General features: G+C 39.9%; 1 protein-coding gene and 1 long non-coding RNA gene across 2 annotated transcripts in view; one reads left to right on the top strand and one right to left on the bottom strand.

Moving 5' to 3' along the window:
- Positions 1-11372, top strand: part of LOC309439232 — a 68978-nt gene extending 57606 nt beyond the window's left edge. Inside the window, exons 3-4 of the long non-coding RNA XR_014183945.1 lie at positions 9642-9728; positions 11278-11372. This is a non-coding gene — a long non-coding RNA (uncharacterized lncRNA). The remainder of the gene's footprint in view (positions 1-9641; positions 9729-11277) is intronic.
- SYNPO2 (synaptopodin 2) overlaps positions 1380-16043 on the bottom strand; it is a 72151-nt gene continuing 57487 nt past the window's right edge. Inside the window, exons 2-4 of the mRNA XM_082051475.1 lie at positions 13970-14121; positions 8880-9673; positions 1380-5542 (exon numbers count right to left, since the gene is read on the bottom strand). Of these exons, the coding sequence (XP_081907601.1) occupies positions 3330-5542; positions 8880-9673; positions 13970-14121 (3159 nt within the window). The 3' untranslated portion in view covers positions 1380-3329. The remainder of the gene's footprint in view (positions 5543-8879; positions 9674-13969; positions 14122-16043) is intronic.

Here is a 16043-nt window from a genome sequence, read left to right as displayed (position 1 = left end):
CACAGGGGCTTTTAACTCTTATTGATGCTTTAAAAAATCCTTCTGTCATTGCTATAGGCCACGTGACATACTTGCATTTGAATAACAGCAAAAAATCCAAATGTGATCAAAATCCAAATTTTCAGCATAGATGCACTTCCTTTTCTTTTGGACAAAGTAAAGAGAAGGTAGGCTAATAGCTATATTTTATAATGCTATCACAGAAGCTGACTTTTCGCTTTTTGCTGTAAACATACATATGATTTAGTTGACTTCCTAAGTGAACTTCTGGGTTGTACTGAAAATGAAAGAAATAGCAAAATTATTTTAAAGATGACAAGTATGCATTTCTGTCTTTAGGTGAATTTAGTTCTAGACAGATGGCTGAGAAAACTGAAATAATTCCATTTCAGTCCACAGCTCTCCTCTATCTCCTATTAACTTGACTTTTCTCTTTCTAGTGACCTGATTTCCTTTGGGTGAGAATATAACACAGTTTTACCTCTTGTTTCCTCTGCTGATAATTAGAATAATAACACTTATTATTTCTTACTTGGAAAGTGGTATGCCATGTAGGCGTACATATGCTGGAAGTTAGATTTCAGTAATCCCCATATTTCACACAGGATACTCAGTAGCTGGTGACCAGTTCCAAAGTTACTGCCCTAAGCCTGAGATGAACTGGTGGCCATGCTGTGTAAGCTGCTGGGTTGCGTTAGTAGCCACATGCATCAACATCAACACTTGTGGTAGAAGTACAAAATTGCTAAAAATCTCCTAATTAAGGAAATATTCTTGGCGTGGTAGGGTGAACAAGTACAGAAATGTGATTATAATTGGCAAACGTATTTTACAGGAGGAGGCTGTTAAGTAAAAGGCTGATTGGATTGCTATGTGTCTCCGTAGCAGCAGTACCCTTATCTTTGGTAGGGTATGTTTATTCCAAGTAGATACTAGTATCTTAGACTTCTAAAATAGTGTATGTAACTTCAGATAAAACTTTTACTAGAGGAGAAGGAAGAAAAGAAAAAAAAAAAGAAGGAAAGGAAAGGAAAGGAAAGGAAAGGAAAGGAAAGGAAAGGAAAGGAAAGGAAAGGAAAGGAAAGGAAAGGAAAGGAAAGGAAAGGAAAGGAAAGGAAAGGAAAGGAAAGGAAAGGAAAGGAAAGGAAAGGAAAGGAAAGGAAAGGAAAGGAAAGGAAAGGAAAGGAAAGGGGAAAGGGGAAGAAAAAGGGGAAAGGGAAGAGCAGAGGAGGGGAGGGGAGGAGAAGGGAGGAGATTTCATATTAACAGCTTGCATAGAAAGCAGATTTCCTCAAAAATGTACTGTCAATCTGTATAGGTAAGCGAAACAAAGATACAGCAACCAAACTGAAGGAAAAGAAAAACCAAACAGGCAGAGAGAAAAGGGACAAGTTTAATGGTAGAAGAAAAATACAGATACTGACAGTGGAAAACAGATAGAAGGGAGATCTCCAAAGGATTAGAATATTGCTACTTTCTGTTTCCAGACAAATGCAGTATAATTCTTTGTTGAGTTTTTCAAACTATTGTCTTCAAAATTTCCCATCATTCTCCTGAATTTTAAGAGGGAGAGGGATCACTCGGTCATTTTTTTCTGATGCAATCAGTATCCCAATCCAAAGTTAAAAGGGAGAGTAGGATTTTGGTGATCCAAAATTCAGAGTGATTTTTATTAGCTTGATTAGACTTTGATTCCAGTCTGTTTTCTGCATGTGCAGCTAAATCTTCTCAAATTTGACTGCAGTTTGAGTTACCACCAGGAGACCAAACTAAGGAGATTTTGTTCTTTCTGGGGAATGGTGTCTTCATCACAATATATAGTTCTACTGAAAGACCCTATGATAAAAAAAATCCATAATCTGGTCTGTGTCTAGCTGGATGGTAGTTTAAACAAATATATCAACAGATTCTGCCACCACAGAGTGATGCTTTAATCTTTAGTTTCATGCTTGGGATGGATTTTTATACCCTTAGTTGTGTGAAACAACACCTTCCTTCAAACCTAGCACCACTGATGCTAACAGGACTGCTCACTGAAAAACATGCTGACTATTCTAATATAGCTCCTTGATTTCAGCAAGCCTCTGTATTCACTGCAATATTATACAGTAGGTTTCAAGACCACAGACCCTTAAGAATGTTATACAGTAGCAGTATTTCAATCCTTAGTCCTCAATATGACAAGTAAAAGGTGAAAATATAAGACCAGAGTAAAAAGATTTAAAGTGGGAAGAAGCATTGTAAGGCCCCAAGTGAAAGTTATAAAATGTGTACAAGAGACCAATAGAAAGGCATGGTCATATTTATGTTTTACTGTTAAGTGCTAATTCTGGCATATACTACTCTGGTTTCAAGAATCAGTACTCTTGAATATATGTATCACTCCGTTCCCAATCACTGTGCTTTCACAAGAAACTATTGCATTACATTGCAGCTGTAAAATGCAGCACACCTCTCTGACTGTTCAATAATTTTGATTTACTGGCTTCTATCTCACTTGGTGGAATCAAGGCAAACTTTGGCTAAACGTATGTCTGCACTTGCGATGTCAAATTTCCCCAAAATGGGAAATCTTTAACAATTTTTCCAGCTGTGTTTCCATCTCTTTTAAGTTAGTTTTCAGAATACTCCAGCATCCCTTATAGCACATTCTCTGTGAAATCACAGAGGCAATTCAATATTTTGGATCACAGCTGATCCACATAGCTTACAAACTAAGCCCCTGGCTGATCAATCAGATTCCAGTGGAAGGACCTTTGAGCCAGGACAGATTCTGACTGAATTCAGTGATGTTCTGTGCAGGCCAAAGGTCTATCCAGTTGTGTTCTGCTAGTGATCGGTCAGAGTCTAATACTATATCTATTTTATGCTATGTTAGTAATACATATCACTATTAATATCATTTAATAAGGCACTTCTTAAAAAAAAAAAAAAAGAGTCCTCAAATCCCTACGTCATTAGAACATAGTTGGGGAGGGGTGCAGAAAAAAATCTTCTCTAACAGTTGGACATACCAGGAATATTGCTTACTGTTGTTTCTATTATAGTAGTCCTGAAGCAAAAACCTAGTGTCCTGCTTACTTAATACAATGGTATCTATTCATTTCAGGATGTTATGTGTATAAATCATCTGATAATATGCATAAATGTGCTAAAATTTGTCTCTATTTTTATTCCTTAGAAAAGTTCAAGTATTTTGGACCCAGATTTCAGGTGATATATCTGACGTTATTAAGCTAAGGAATACTATTGGCACTGTTTGTGCGCCAGGTTACCACTGCAAACAATAGCTTGCAAGCAAAATGGACACTAAGTTTCAGCTATAAGGTTTACTCTTCAATAATTGATGGCTTCCACACCTGTGCAGTGACGCCAGCTTTCTTTGCTGAAAATTTTGGCCTTGGAGCAAGAAACGAAGAGGATTTGGTATTTTCTGGCTTAGAAAATGCAGAGTAACCTGTAGGTGAATAGGATTCATTTACAGGGGTAGAGGCATTTGACTGGAACGAAGGTTGTGAAGTGTAGGCTGGCACAGAGTACACAGAAGATGCCCGGGCGTTAGGAGGAGAGCCAGCACTAGGTGGTCTGAAAGGTAGAGCTTGCTTTGAAGTGGGCGACTTCAAGGTCTGCTTAATAGCTAGGCTTTCCTTAGGACTAGGAGGTTGAAAAGTGAATAAAGATGCATCAAGTTGATAGGGTTTATGTTTCATAATATCCAAAGCATTGAGACCTTTCTTGGGTTTTCTTTTTGTATTTTTGGTAGCAGCAGTGGACATAGAGGAAGGCTTGGTAGCAGCAGAAGGAAAAGATGGGCAGTGGATGGGATTATAGGCAACAGGTGGGGGTGCTCGGACATTAGATGAATATTTCCAAGAAGCTGGTAATGATGGAGTTGGAGATGAGGCTCGTGCCATGTTTGCCTGCACAGTCTCTGAATCTACCACATACTTCTCCATTCGAGAGTGCCTTCTGGCAAATAACTGTGCTCCTTTTCCACGCATCTCTGGTGGCATCTCAAAGGTTGACTTTGTTCCTCCGGCACTTGGTGTGACTGGTGTCTTGGGTGTATGGTTTGGACTTGCTAGGGTTGCTTGAGGCCCTTTGAAAGGACCAGCTAGGTTAAGAGTACTTGGGGGATGGACAGGAGAATGAGGATACTGTGGAGATTTGAGTGGTGCAGGATATGCTGCCTGAGGTGAGGCTGGTGCTGGGAAGGAAGGAGCCTTGTTAGAAGCCACAGCTGGAGGTGACCAAACTGGTGAAACTGGGGTACCAGCAGGAGGAGAGACCTTGAGTGAAGGCTTTGGAGCAACAGGTGGAGGGGCCTTTTGTTTAGATGCTTGAGTCTGCATGAAATTGCAAGCTTCTGCTCCCAAACTGAGGTAGTCTTCTTCAGGTCCTGACTCAAAACCAGCTCCAGTACCTTTTTTGCCCTCTGCATTGTGTACAAGGGACAACAGGGCAGGGTTAGGACTTACTTTGGGTGTTTCTTTGAAATTGAACATAGGTTTTGAAGTGCTTCTTCTCTTTGCCTCTTGCAGTATCCCAGTTCTTTTGGCTGGCACCGCAATCCTTTCATCTCTGGATGCTATGTGTTCTGTTGGCTCGGCAGGTGACCACACCGTTGGGGCATGTCTGCTGGCTACAGGAGCTGAAACAGGTCTGTAGAAAGCCTCAGGTGGCGGGCTAATAGAGCAGTAAGGAGGTGGTCCTGGTATATCCGAAAGAGGACTGGTGACATTTCTTGTGGGTGAAAATGGTGCAGCTGCTCTGTTTTGAACCCCAGAAGGGAAGGGCTTAGCTGTTTTATTCAAAGACGCTGCTTTTTGAGATTCAGAGGACTGAAAAGAGAGGTTTGTGTGTGGTGCTAAGCCAAAGCCATTTTGCTGTACAATTTTGCTATGATTCTGGCTCATGTCTGTGTAGCTTTTGCTCACGCAGGTCTGCTGTCTTGACATTTCTTCTTCTTTTGTTTGATAGGCTGAAGAGCTTACTCTCTGGAAGTTCTCTGACATGGTGGCTTCCCTTTGTTCCTCTGTATGCATTGTGCGTGCCTTCAGCTCCTCTTGCTCAGCTGTAATCTGATCCATCCTCTGCCGTCTCTTGGCAAACATGAGGGCCCCTTTACCTGTGCTCTCTGGAAGCGTCTGCATCTCGTCTCCACTTTTTGTCTTCTTTTCAACCTCAAGTAGACCACTGTCCCAGTCAAACGTCAGAATCTTGCTGTCGTCAATGTCAGAGAAGAAATCTTCATCTATTTCTGACTCACTTGTTGCAAGCAAACTCACTTCAAAAGTGTTTTCTTTGTCACCCTCTTCACCTTCACCTTCACCTTCTTCACCCTCGTCTTCGTCACGTTCTAACTCCCCGGTACCGTAGCTGACTAAAGTGTATTTCCTTGCCCTTTGACGACGCTTCTTGAACATCAACACCCCCTTGGAATTGGGATTGGGGGCTGCTGTCAGCAGCAATGCAATACTTTTACATTTAGATTTGGCTTCTTTGACCTGCTTCTCTGACAGACTCTCACTTCGGCGGAGCCCTGTGGAAATGATTGATGTGCACATTTAATTACGCGCAGCCCACAAAAATATAAGGAGACTAACAAGAAATACTGCATTTATCAATACTGAAATTTACCCAATGTCTCCTTCCCCCATATTAAAACATTCATTTTCTTCTGCATGGAGGCATGATTATACCTAAGGTTTTCCCACACCATCAACTGTGTTGTAAATACCGTACCCAGCATTCCATAGAGTCACACCTACACAAGTTCAAAGGCTACATCACTTTCTTTAGAACTTTCTTAGTTCAACAGGAGCATTATATGTGTCTTTATTTCTAGCTTTCTCAATTCTTATTCCCAAAAGTAATCTCAGCAGCAACAGGCAGATGATAATCGCTCATTTATTAAGTTTCTATGCCTGATATTTATGAAGTGTTTGACCACAGTTCCTAGGCTTAGAGCAGACATTCCCAGGCAGCCAGGCCCATGACTGCATAACATCTGAGACCAAGAAAAACTGAGTGTAATCTGTCTAATGGTGGTAGCAGCTTCTGCCATTTATGTATTTACTTTACTCATATGCATTACAAAATATGTGTAGTTGATAAAACTGAGTATGCTTCTGTGTATTAGCTATTTAAAAGCATTATACATCCACAAAAGCATATAGGGAAACTATTAGCATTAAGTATCAGCCCCTTGGAAGACATGGGAGCTTGGCCATGGTACTCAAGGAAAGCAGGTTTCAGTCTTTTAACAAGTGTCACTTGCCTGAAACATAATCCAAAATTATATAGGATAATACAGCTCCAGAATATTTACTTTGAAAGTGTGGCAATAATGGATATACAATTAAGAACTGAATGGAGGAGGCTCAGCTAACTTCTCAAGAGTATTCACTAGCATATATCAATAATACATATTTCTTAAAGCATGAATTATTGGTTTTCATCAAGTCACATGGAGCAGGAATAGATGCAGCTGTAAAGCTGATAGATGCACTGTACATCTGCATGACTTCTCCCTTGTTATGTGACATGGAGCGTGTGCCTCATGGGGCAACGCAGGCCAGGTGCCGTCCCTGTTTCTTTAGCTTCCTTATATTCTACCACTGCATCTCATGAATGAGGCCCTCAATAGTTTCTTCTTTTAAAAAATCTGGAATTTATAGTTTTTTCTGCCAAAATTAATGCTCCCCTTCCACGTAATTTCAAAAGGAAAAAGTGTGCCTCTGATGTTTGAGAATAGAACAGTAAATTATTTAGTATCTTTTGCTAGCATAAATAAAGGGAACTCATTAAAGAAAGCCATGTGGTGTGTTTTCTATTAATAATCCTTTTAGCCATTTCAGTAGATGGAGTCTGATACTTCTCCTGTTAAAGACAACTGGAGTTTTGCCATGATGCCAGATGACAGCATGACTGGACCAATGGTTCTCACAAGAACCTATAAAAGAGAAAGGAGCATGACACCCAAACCCACAATTTGTAATATTTTATTTTGAGAGGGCCAAATCACAAAATCCTTGGCCCAGTCCTTTGAAAATCCAAATGCTTACAGTAGTCACTGAAGACATTTTCCAAAAGTATGGGCTTTAGTACCGGAGTGCCTCTGCAAACAGAAATGATTGCCCTCCATGTCTAAGTGCTACACTTTCGAATGAACTACTTGCATCAGCAGTGAGTGATTTTCCTAGGAAAAGGATTCAGCAGGTACCCATACAGTTCTGTGGGAAGCAAAAATTGAAACTTTTTATTTTGCTAGCATATTTTTTCTTAATTCTTAATCAGTAGTTTCAAAAAATGGCAGAACAAATGCCACGTGCTCGGGTAAATAGAATCTGATTACTATTTACATAGAAAATTTCTGCTAAAGAGATCAAACACCTATAATAAATATTCTGCCCTAGTTTAGACTTAAATGATGCATTATAACTTTTAATTAAAAAAAAACAGGCATAGTATTTGCTGCACACAGGTTATTCTCTTATGCTTGCCAATTTTTTTTCTCAAGTGTAGATAGGATTTTATTATTATTATAGATTAATTCAGTGGTTCCCTAAGGATAACGATCGGCCACTATATTAGAAGGAATTGATATTGTCGAGATGTGAAAAAGACAGAACCTATGTCTTACTTGAGAGAAGAGTTTATGATGTAATATATAGTTCATTCTTTATACTTTTGCCTTAATAGAAAGGCACTGCAAGTAATTCTTTAAGACAGGCACAGTCGCACAGTTGGTTCTGACTTCACAGCCAAAATGTAAAGCATGTGCACTTTTCTTTTATGCTTCATTTAATATGCCAAAAATATGTGGATTGCATACAGACACTTAGGGATAAGTAACTTCTTAATCCACTTGCCAATAAGATACAGATGGTTATCATGCTAAAAATATGCTTACAGAGGAATTAGCAGCGGGTTAGCGGACTAATTCCAACACTGCAAATGAAATAGCTTGTTGCTACAGTATATCACTGCACACATTCAAGCACCTTTGACATACTGCTACTAAATCCGCGGACAGGATTCTTAACATTGTTGGGAAAGAGCAAGCAACCAATAGAAAGGTCCCAAATAAATAAATGAATAGACAGATAAAGAAATAAATAAAGAGATGCATGGAATGTGTCTACACTCAGTAAATTAATGTTGAATCCAGTCGCAAGTTTACTTTCACGTAAACTTCTTGGACACATTTTGAAGCTGACCTCTGGGTATGGGAGTCAGAAGAAATAGCATGTTCACTTTACAGTCTAGAGAAGACTGACAAAACTGAAAGGATCATGTAACACTTAAACACATGCTAGTGTCTGTCAAAATCACTTCTGCAGGCAACATCAAGTTTTTCTACTAGCCTTTTTTGTTATTAACTTTTAAGAGCAGTGGCATGGCTTTGATTTTAGATGATGCAAATGGCAACACAAAGTTTTTGCTATAAAAGGAGAAATCTACAGGATTCACTTACACATGTGCAAGCAACATGCTTTTTTTGTTAATATTCTACAGATTGCCTCTGAATATACATTAGAAGACCGGCAGAACACATCTTTTGGGAGATGTATTTTTAGTTGGACAAAGTAATGGGTTAGTTTCAAAGTAGAGGTGTACTAAGCAGAGTTATTCGGCACAGTTAAGGCAGGGGTATACTCTTGGCTCATCACCAGGAGCATTGTATTACTCTGAAAAAAATATATAAAGCAAGAACAGAAACATTTTTTAAAAGAAAAAGAGAGAGGAGAAGTTGGAAAACTGCAGAAAAAAACCCTAAACATTTTTTTCTAATGCAGTCTAAATTCTGAAATTAATGTTTAAAGTTACAAACTATACCCTCAGACAGTGCAAATGATTAGATGGGACATACTTACTTGCGTGCCTCGCCCTGTGCTTGAGAGGTCTGTGATCCCTTTCCAAGTGCTGGTTGTCTTCTCCCTGCTCTGTGCCTTCTGATGAGATTGCAAAGGAGAGAAGGGAAGGTGGTGCTTCGGACTGCCCTCCTTCCACTTGAGAATCAACACACCCCCTTTCAGCTACAGACCTGGCTGCTTCCTTCTCCCTGTCCAAACAGTCTAGGATCACCTCCACCCTGGGGAGAGATGGAACTGCACCTTGGATCCTCTTGACCTCTTTGCTACTGGAAAACTGGACTACTTTGCTTGACCACTGGATGTTGCCCTCTTTCACACCCAGGGGAATTGCCATTACAGGGCTAGTCCCATCTTGTTGTGCACTGGGTCCTCTTCCTGCAGGGCTGCATTTTTCTGCCCCCAAGAGAGCCACAGCAGGAGCATTGGTGCCCTTGTGCCTGTCATTTGAGAGGGACAACTGCAGCTCAACCATAGTGCTTGGCCTTTTTTCTTCTGTTTTCCCTCTGAAATCAGCCTCATCTGTTACAAGCACTTTGGAGGTGCCTATCACTTTAGGAGTAATTCTGTGGCTTTGTGTGGTCTCTTGTTTAATTTCAGAAAAGTGTGTGTTGCTTTCTCCTTCTCCCTGCTGAGTCTCGCAGTATATCTCTGTGATGCATAGATCTCCATGGGGTATCTCCTTCGCTGTGTTATTTTGCAGTGTAGTGCTCTCCCTATAGTCCTCATTTTTCATGTTATCATGCTTTCCATTTTCTCTTTCAGCACTCAAGGTTTCATTTGTTCCACTGGAGGATCTGCACATACACAAACAAGTAATTCAAGAAATTAAGGTGCTGTAAGCACAGCAATGTAAGTACAGTTACTAAAACAATTTCTGTATAGTGTTTCCCCCCCTATATTAACTGTGGTACCTGCTAGGGGGTCCATTTAAGTAGAAGAATTTTCCCAGAATGTAGAGGTCTTAAATTAAAGCACCTTTGTGTCTTTCAAAATTCTTCAACTTAACAGTTGAGGGAAATTACGCTGTTGCAGTAGAACTGTGATCCTACTACCATCCTTCTTCATTGTTGAATTATATCATTCCTAACATCAGCATGCTTTCACAGACACATTCATGTTATAGTATCTCCAGACAAATGCTACTGAGGCTTCTGGGACAGCCTTCTTCATATTTCACATATGCATGAGAAAGTTAATTTTGCATGACACCAGAATAGTGGTTAATTTTTGCCTCTGTGGCTACTACTGCAACTGTTTTAGGCACCATCCTCACGTACAGTTCCTGTCCCAAATAGTTTACTGTCTGAGGAACAGACAAGTACTGGGTGAGGATCAGAGGAAGGGGAATGCATACTTAAAATACACATTCAGAAAATTCCTATGAGGTTCATTATTCTTATGGATCATGCAATAATTAGAAAATTATGGGCCAATTGCAGTGATCCAGTGAAAAAGGGCAGCAAATTCATGAAATATTTCCTAGTTATTGAAAAATATATATTTCTAACTGGCAAAGGTTACTTTGGCTGCCTAAATGATATAACTCAGTGTAGCTCCCTTTTTTAAACTATTCATTCTCCTGGCCTAGTTAGGCTGTTTTACTGGTGTTAGGACTCCTAGTGTAATCCAGCTGCTTCTTTCAGTATTCTGGGCCATACTGACTACTATTGATTCAAAAAGAAACCTTCTCTGTACATTAATAATGCAGCATGTTATTAAGGCTTTCCATTGGCTAGAAGGAAGCAAAGCACTTTTTCAAGTGAAGGAAGTGGTGGTTACCCTCAGTAAAGTATTAATATCTAGTATTACAGAGATTTCTGAACTTAAAAATGAGTCCCAGGTATTCTGAAAGTTTGGATACTCTACAAAGAAAGGCTGGAAGAAGCAACAGAAGAAACAAATCTGCCTGAAGAAGCTTCAATATCACTTGATTTCTAACCATGTAGCATACTGTTTGTAGCAGTCTGGGCCTGCCTCAAATAGCACAAAATGTATAACACCCATTAAACCACATATGGAACTACATAAAGGTCAGACAAATTTTAATTTAGGGAGCTCCTTGTGAGTGCTGCTGGATTCCATCATATTATGCTATTTGGATGATCAATTGTACTGCTCTTAAGTACAGATAAATTACAGAAATCTGTAAACATTTCCTTGTAAGATATGAGACGGGAGGCTGGGCCAGTAAATGCTAGCCTTTATTGGTAGCTGAGTGATTGTGTGTATGTGTGAGAGAGAAAGATTTCCACCTTAAAAGGCCCTTGCTACTTATGGATGTGCTTCTACTCTATATAGACATAAATGCGTATCCATGTGTCAAGAGGCAGAATACTGCGTCTGATCTCTTTTTTGTAATTTAAGACTCTGTTTCATCAAATTATTGGTTTTGTTTTAGGTGTTTCCAGCTCACTGCAGAAACGACACCCCTGGTGTGATTCCAGGAAGGAAGCAGAACTCATGGAGTCAGCACGGCAGGGTTTGTCTCAATCATGTTTTACTCCCTCCGTGGTGCATTTCATTCTGGTATGCACTGAGCATACTCCCTGCTTCCCCCTAGAAATTTTCTTTCTAAACTCAGTGGTAGCACAAGAGCTGCTAACACTGATGTGAAAAGGGCAGGCTAGTGTTACTGTTTCTGTCCCCACGCTTGATGTTCCCCGGCTACATCTGTTCAGCATTTCTTGGGAAGGAGTGTAAGATGCTCCCTCACATGGCATCTGGAGAGTCCCTGCCCTGCAGTGTTATCTCTTTCCTCTGATCCTGGAAACTGAAGATTTTGTGGGCGCTGCTGGCCAGTCACTGACTGTGGTTTACACGGGATTGGAAAAACTTTTTGTAGACATTGAAGGCCAAATAGCATTTTTAAAACTACTTTAAAAGCCAAATTTTCCTCCCAGTGAGCTCAGTAACAGCAGAATTAGGCCAACGATGAATGCATCTTTCATGCAAATATTTCAGGAACAGTCAGTAGCATGCCAAGGAGAAATATTCTTCCCTGCCAGCAAAAGAGGCTTGGATGCAAAAATCACCATTGGAACACCACTTTGATTAGGCATTATTCTTTGATTATTTTCAGCATTTTTTTTGAGATGGCTGCTAACAAATGGCTTCTCAGGAAAGGAAGGATTTGCCCCTCATTGTTCTGAGAGGATGCTAAAACACATCCTGAAAAATCCTGCTAGTCATAGTGCTGAGTGGACTAGTACCCACAAAGGAGGAGGCAGGGGAAGAGAAATGTTTCAGTTTATTTTCACCTGCCCTGGAAGATATTGACAGTAGGGGCTGGGAGTTGGAGAAGGTGAGCTGATGAGGAGGAATTCAAAGATTCTCATAGTGAGTTCCTTTAGAAAATGTTAGTCACTTTCAGAGCCAGCCAACTGTTGAGCAACTGCAAGTTTTTAAAAATTCGTAACAGACAGAGTTTTGTTCCATGAAACACTGAATTATGTCATCTAAGCACTCTGGTTTGGTTCTGATTTTCAGGATATGTATTGCCCTTCATCACACATGCAGACAGGGGCAATGGAGTGAATGAAAGATGTGCTGTCACTTTCAGCTAGAATGTAATGTGGCCTTTAGACCAACTGAAATATCAGTTATAGCACAGCAACAGGCAGGACTCAAAATGTATGGAGCTATTTCTATGACTGCAGACAGCCAGTCAGCCACAAATACAATTTTTACTAGTGCAGTTCTAGTAGTCATGTTATAAATTAAAAACATAAGAATGCAGATTTCACATGAGGAGCATTCAAATAGTACAGTGCTGAACCAGAAACATGAGTATGCACTATGGAGAAGGTAAGCTGTAATCCTCAGCTATCACTGTTCCCCTGATCTCAGCGCATCGATCCATTACTCAGCCCAAGACAACATGAATAGACAGGCCATGCAAAATATCCACTCCTTGAGAACATCTTATTTTGAAGGCAGATGGTAACTGAACTACTAGACACTTCAGGAAAGTTCCTTTGTGCAGGTTGCAGAAAGCACAGAGGAATTTCATGTGCTGTTGAGACATCCCTGGTAACCAGAGGCAAGTGCCTTTTTTGTACCAGAGCCCTTTCAGACTTTCCAGGGTTGCTGCTCTGTTCGCTGTTGTCATGAGTCCTGACCCCATCTGTCCTCCTGCTCCTGCCTGTGGGAGAGCAGACACGGGGAACTGCAGTAGCTGAGGGGAAGTTCTAATTCCTTACAAGGAATGTGGAAGTCTCAGGTCTTTTCTTCCTCTTCTTACCCACACTGAAGGCAATTCAGAGTTCATCTTCTCTGAATTCACAAAGTCTGGGGAGAATGCACTTACTATAGGCAGTTGTGAACCCAAGATTGCATATAGCACGCTGAATAAAATTACAGAAAGTCACTAGAATAGACTGATGTGCAGTGAGTAGTAATGCTGGCTTCATTGCAAATTCACGTGAAGGTTCTCTAAGAAGCTCAAAGCATTTTCAAGGAAAACTGAAATTCACTATCACTATTTTGTAAATGGAGAAGTTGAGACCCAGAGAGCTGTGACTTGCCCCACCTCATCTAGTGAAATGATAACAGCTCCAGAAATAGAGTTCATTGTTGCCAGACCCTCTCCCCCTCCTGACTGCTGACACATTTTGCCACCCAAGAAGACCATTTGCCATGTCATCATCAAGGCGTATCTGTGTAGCAGTTTCTCCATCTATACAGTCTTTGCTTTTTGTAAACCTCACTTCCCTATCTATGGGGAAAAACAACACTTCACTGCTTCAAAGGGGTGGAAAGAATGATTGAGCTGAAGACTCTCTGGTATGCAGATATGGTAGCAGGCACCTTGTAAGTATTAAGAATACTTAATAAAATAAAATCATTACATTTGGAGACTGTACTCTTAATTCTGTGCCTGAACTGTGCTGTTCAAATTATACACATTAATTCCTTCAGATCAAATCCTCTGTCTTCCTTCCCTATTCTATACAGATAAGCAGAGTTACAAACATAAGAGAACTATAAGAAGCTCACAGTATATGTCTGCAAAATGAGTGCATTCAAAACCAGCATATTCCACATGGTTCACTGAACAGAATTGCACCAAAGCATTCTGAGCATTCTTGTACCTCTTGATAAGCATCTGCAGGACGTCAGTCAGGCTTTCCATCAGAACAATGACTTCAGCATAGGTTAAGTCTCCACAAGGCTGGCCATTGATAGATACCACCTCATCTCCCTCACACAGTCCAGCCTTAGCTGCTTTGCTCTTGCTGCGAACCTACAGTGAGTCAAAAACAAATGCCAAATTGCACAATTAGTCTTCATTTGAAAAGAGCAACAACCATGTCTTCAACTCACTTTTGTCTGTACAAAAGAAAAAGGATCGGTATTATTGATCATAAACTAATTTCTAGTAACACAAATTAATAACCTGTCCCAGTCGAGGTTAATACTGTTCTGGCCAATAATAAAAAATACAAGAACTTCTGCTTTACTAAGGTTGTAAGCTAGATGTCAAACAGGCTGGAGTTTTTTATTTTCAGGGAGACATAGAAGTTTAGGAAAACAATCAATCAGAGTTTAACAGAAATGCAAAAAAATCTCATTAGTTTCTCCTAAAATGAAAGGCTACTAGAGCTGAAATCTATGCCAAGATTTTAAAAGAAGAATGTATAACTTCAGACTCCTCTGGGCAGAATGTCAGTGTTTAAATGCTGTTAGAGCAGTAGGTGTGCGGACTTCTGGTGTATTCTACACTTTTTGTTAGATGCCCAGCTGTAGGTTTAGTTGCCAAACTATAAACATCTGAATCACTGGAGATCCTAAATCCATGTTTAGTCATCTGAGTAAGTGCTCCAATTTACTAAAGTTAAGAGATGCCTGTTACGATTTAGCCTTCCCAGTCAAGTACTCATTCAAGAATCTTATGCAGCTTGATTTTTGTTGTTTCACTCCTTTTTGCACTGGCAGCATGTTATAACTTATCATAGTCTTTGTATAACAAAACCTAGACAGCTTTAACACCACTCAAAGTATGCCATACAGTTGACTGCTATTTTTAAAGTACATATTTGGCAAACAGTATGTTATATTAACCAGGATGCTTGCAGGAGTCTATTTTAGAATGACACATACACATAAAAGGGCTGTCCTTGGGCTCTTTGCTCTCAGTCTTCTACCTATCGGTGCGAGTACTGTGGCTTTACACAATATTCAGTTGTGGGTTGATACATTATCCTTATAAATCCTCATAGCATTTTCTTGAAAGTTTTTGAAGTTGTGTAGTTCTACCACATTCACAGCAGCAGAGTCAGGCCCCACTGACTCTAGGAAAGTTACTTTTGCTATACGCCAGATCTGAGGGTGCAACTGTCCCACAGACACATGGAATTAGCGCCAATATACTATTAGGCCATGGGGCTGCTACCTAAGATTAATTTCTGGGGGCAATTTTGAAAAGTTTCTTAGAGTCACGATGATATGTAGAATGAAGAGTGAGACTGCATGTTTTTCTGTGATGGGGCCATATATCTTTGTTGTTTCAATTTATACATACCCATATGTCATATTATGGCTTTTTGAGCAGTGAAGAAACAGAAGCCTGGTGCATACAGAAGCCAGTTTCTACCTTGCCTTGTTAACATTTACAAATATGGAGTGGTATGCTGCTCTGTTTATCTGCCCCTGGGCAAGAGCATAAACATCCCTGTACTTTGGGAAGAAATGATGGTTTACACAGTGTTTAGAATGTTTTGCTTCATATATGAGCTAGGATTTGGGCTGAGTTTTTTGTTGATGGTTTGTGGTGTTTTGTTTTGTTTTTAATAGGAGGGTATGCTATTAAAATTTTACAAGACATCTTAGATCTGAATGTAAATATTTAATGTGGATGCTAGGGAGAAATTAGAGTGACCTTCTTTCAAAAAACACATAAACAGCAATTACAGCAACATGTGAACTCTGAAATAGTATAATGTGATGCTTAGATTATGAGAAGAAAACTTGTTCCTGTTTCTTTATTGTCTGAGAATTTGGGGTCAGTTCTGTCATAGATTACCATTCCAGTCTCAGGAAAGAAACTGTTACCCATTCCATAACGTCAGTGATTTATGTCAAAAAGCAGGAGTACAAATGTACCATGTTAATAGGTCTACGTGACTTGCTAGATGGCTCAACAAGTTTCATAATATTTAAACAGAC

This window comes from Streptopelia decaocto, assembly GCF_964273445.1.
Source record: "Streptopelia decaocto genome assembly, chromosome: 4".
NCBI classification, from domain to species: Eukaryota; Metazoa; Chordata; class Aves; order Columbiformes; family Columbidae; genus Streptopelia; species Streptopelia decaocto.
Note: the sequence above shows the minus strand (reverse complement) of the source record. Positions and strands in the feature narration are given on the sequence as shown.